This window comes from Penaeus monodon, chromosome 25 (assembly GCF_015228065.2).
Source record: "Penaeus monodon isolate SGIC_2016 chromosome 25, NSTDA_Pmon_1, whole genome shotgun sequence".
Taxonomy (NCBI): Eukaryota; Metazoa; Arthropoda; class Malacostraca; order Decapoda; family Penaeidae; genus Penaeus; species Penaeus monodon.
In genome coordinates this window covers 10482716-10484183 of record NC_051410.1, presented here as the reverse complement: position 1 = coordinate 10484183, position 1468 = coordinate 10482716, and the positions used below count along the sequence as shown (strand labels likewise).

Genomic DNA, 1468 nt, shown 5'->3' with positions numbered 1-1468 from the left:
TATAATTCTCCTCGTACCCTCTCTCTCTCCCCACCATTGCCGTAAATATAATATATATTCAATTAACTTCCACGTTAATTATATTCAGTTGCTCTCCGACTTTATAGTAAATTCATTATATACTGCAGTTGGTCATGTCGACGACATTTCACGTTAATCATATGCGTATTACGAATATTCTTGGCAATTGAACATATTGGATGCGTGACTAGGATTTTATTGTGGGATTCAGAACTGTGGGTTGTGTTGAGGATAGATTCGAGAAACAGGGATTTTTCCCAGTTTAACATTGGTTTCTAATAGAGTAATAGGGGTTAGTTGAATGAAAGTTTTAAGGTGCTAAATTTGTTTTCTTATGGTTGACTTTGCTCGTGTGTTTGTATTTAAAGGTCATGTGATATATTTTGATAGGAAGTTATATTCCTGACACTTTCACTCATTCAAAAACGTAGTATTTTTAGTATTCTTAAACCCCCTTTCCTCTCCCCTGTGTGCTGATGAACAGACCCGGACCGCAAGGAGGGCAGCTGCACCTTCAAGAACACGACCTACAGGCCAGGCGATGTGTTCTATGACGAGTGTGACTTCCGCTGCACTTGCGACAACAACAATGAAATTGAGTGCGAGGTGCGTTGGCTGTTGGAATTTTTCAATTTTTGCTTTGGAGTTTGTTTCTTAAATCTGAGTCAGATTCTGTGAAGAGGATCGAGTGGCTTTGCACCGCTGCAAATTTAGGCTAAATTTAAGATTTTTAATATGTATCTCGTAACAGCCACGATGTGAATTCCCCCACGAGGACGGATCGGAAACGGAGCCCGGATGCGAATACCTCCCAGATCCCAAAGACTCCTGTTGCAAGTTGCGCGTCTGCAATTCCACTTCCGATGCGGCCACCGATGCTGCTTCTTCCTTGCCGTCCAATGGTTGCACCGAAGGCAACATCACCTACGCTATGAATGAGAAGTTCTATAAAGGCTGTGAGACGCAGTGCACATGCATGGGCTTCGGTGATATCTCTTGTGAGCCAAGGTGAGCGTGCCAAACATTGCGCATATTCCTTGATTAAAAAGAATAGATAATTCAAGAAAAAAATACATTGCTTCATTAGATCGTTGATATGATACAATCTACCATTCGCACACAAGTAGCAGAACCTGAATATCTACATCCACCATCAAACACAGTCGAACAACCAAAATCATCCATTTCAGAAACATAGTTAAAGCATTATTCAACTCCTTTCCAGATGTCCACCCCCCAAGGTTATGTCAGAGACCCCCAAGAAGTGCAAGTCTCGGCCTGACCCCCAGGACCCCTGCTGTTCCATCACCGTGTGCGATGATGAGGATGTCATGAAGGCCAACCTCACAGGTACTTCATTTCATGGGCCTTGTGATTCTTATACTGCGTTAGAGCCATAGCCCGTAATGTCTTATGTTATGTCTTTACAGGTAGATTAAATTGGATA

At 42.3% G+C, this 1468-nt stretch overlaps 1 protein-coding gene across 1 annotated transcript in view; it reads left to right on the top strand.

The window, feature by feature from the left end:
• Positions 1 to 1468, top strand: part of LOC119589539 — a gene marked incomplete at its 5' end in the record, with an annotated part of 30702 nt that overhangs the window by 14421 nt on the left and 14813 nt on the right. The window contains 3 exon segments of the mRNA XM_037938140.1: positions 506 to 627; positions 773 to 1029; positions 1247 to 1371. Of these exon segments, the coding sequence (XP_037794068.1) occupies positions 506 to 627; positions 773 to 1029; positions 1247 to 1371 (504 nt within the window).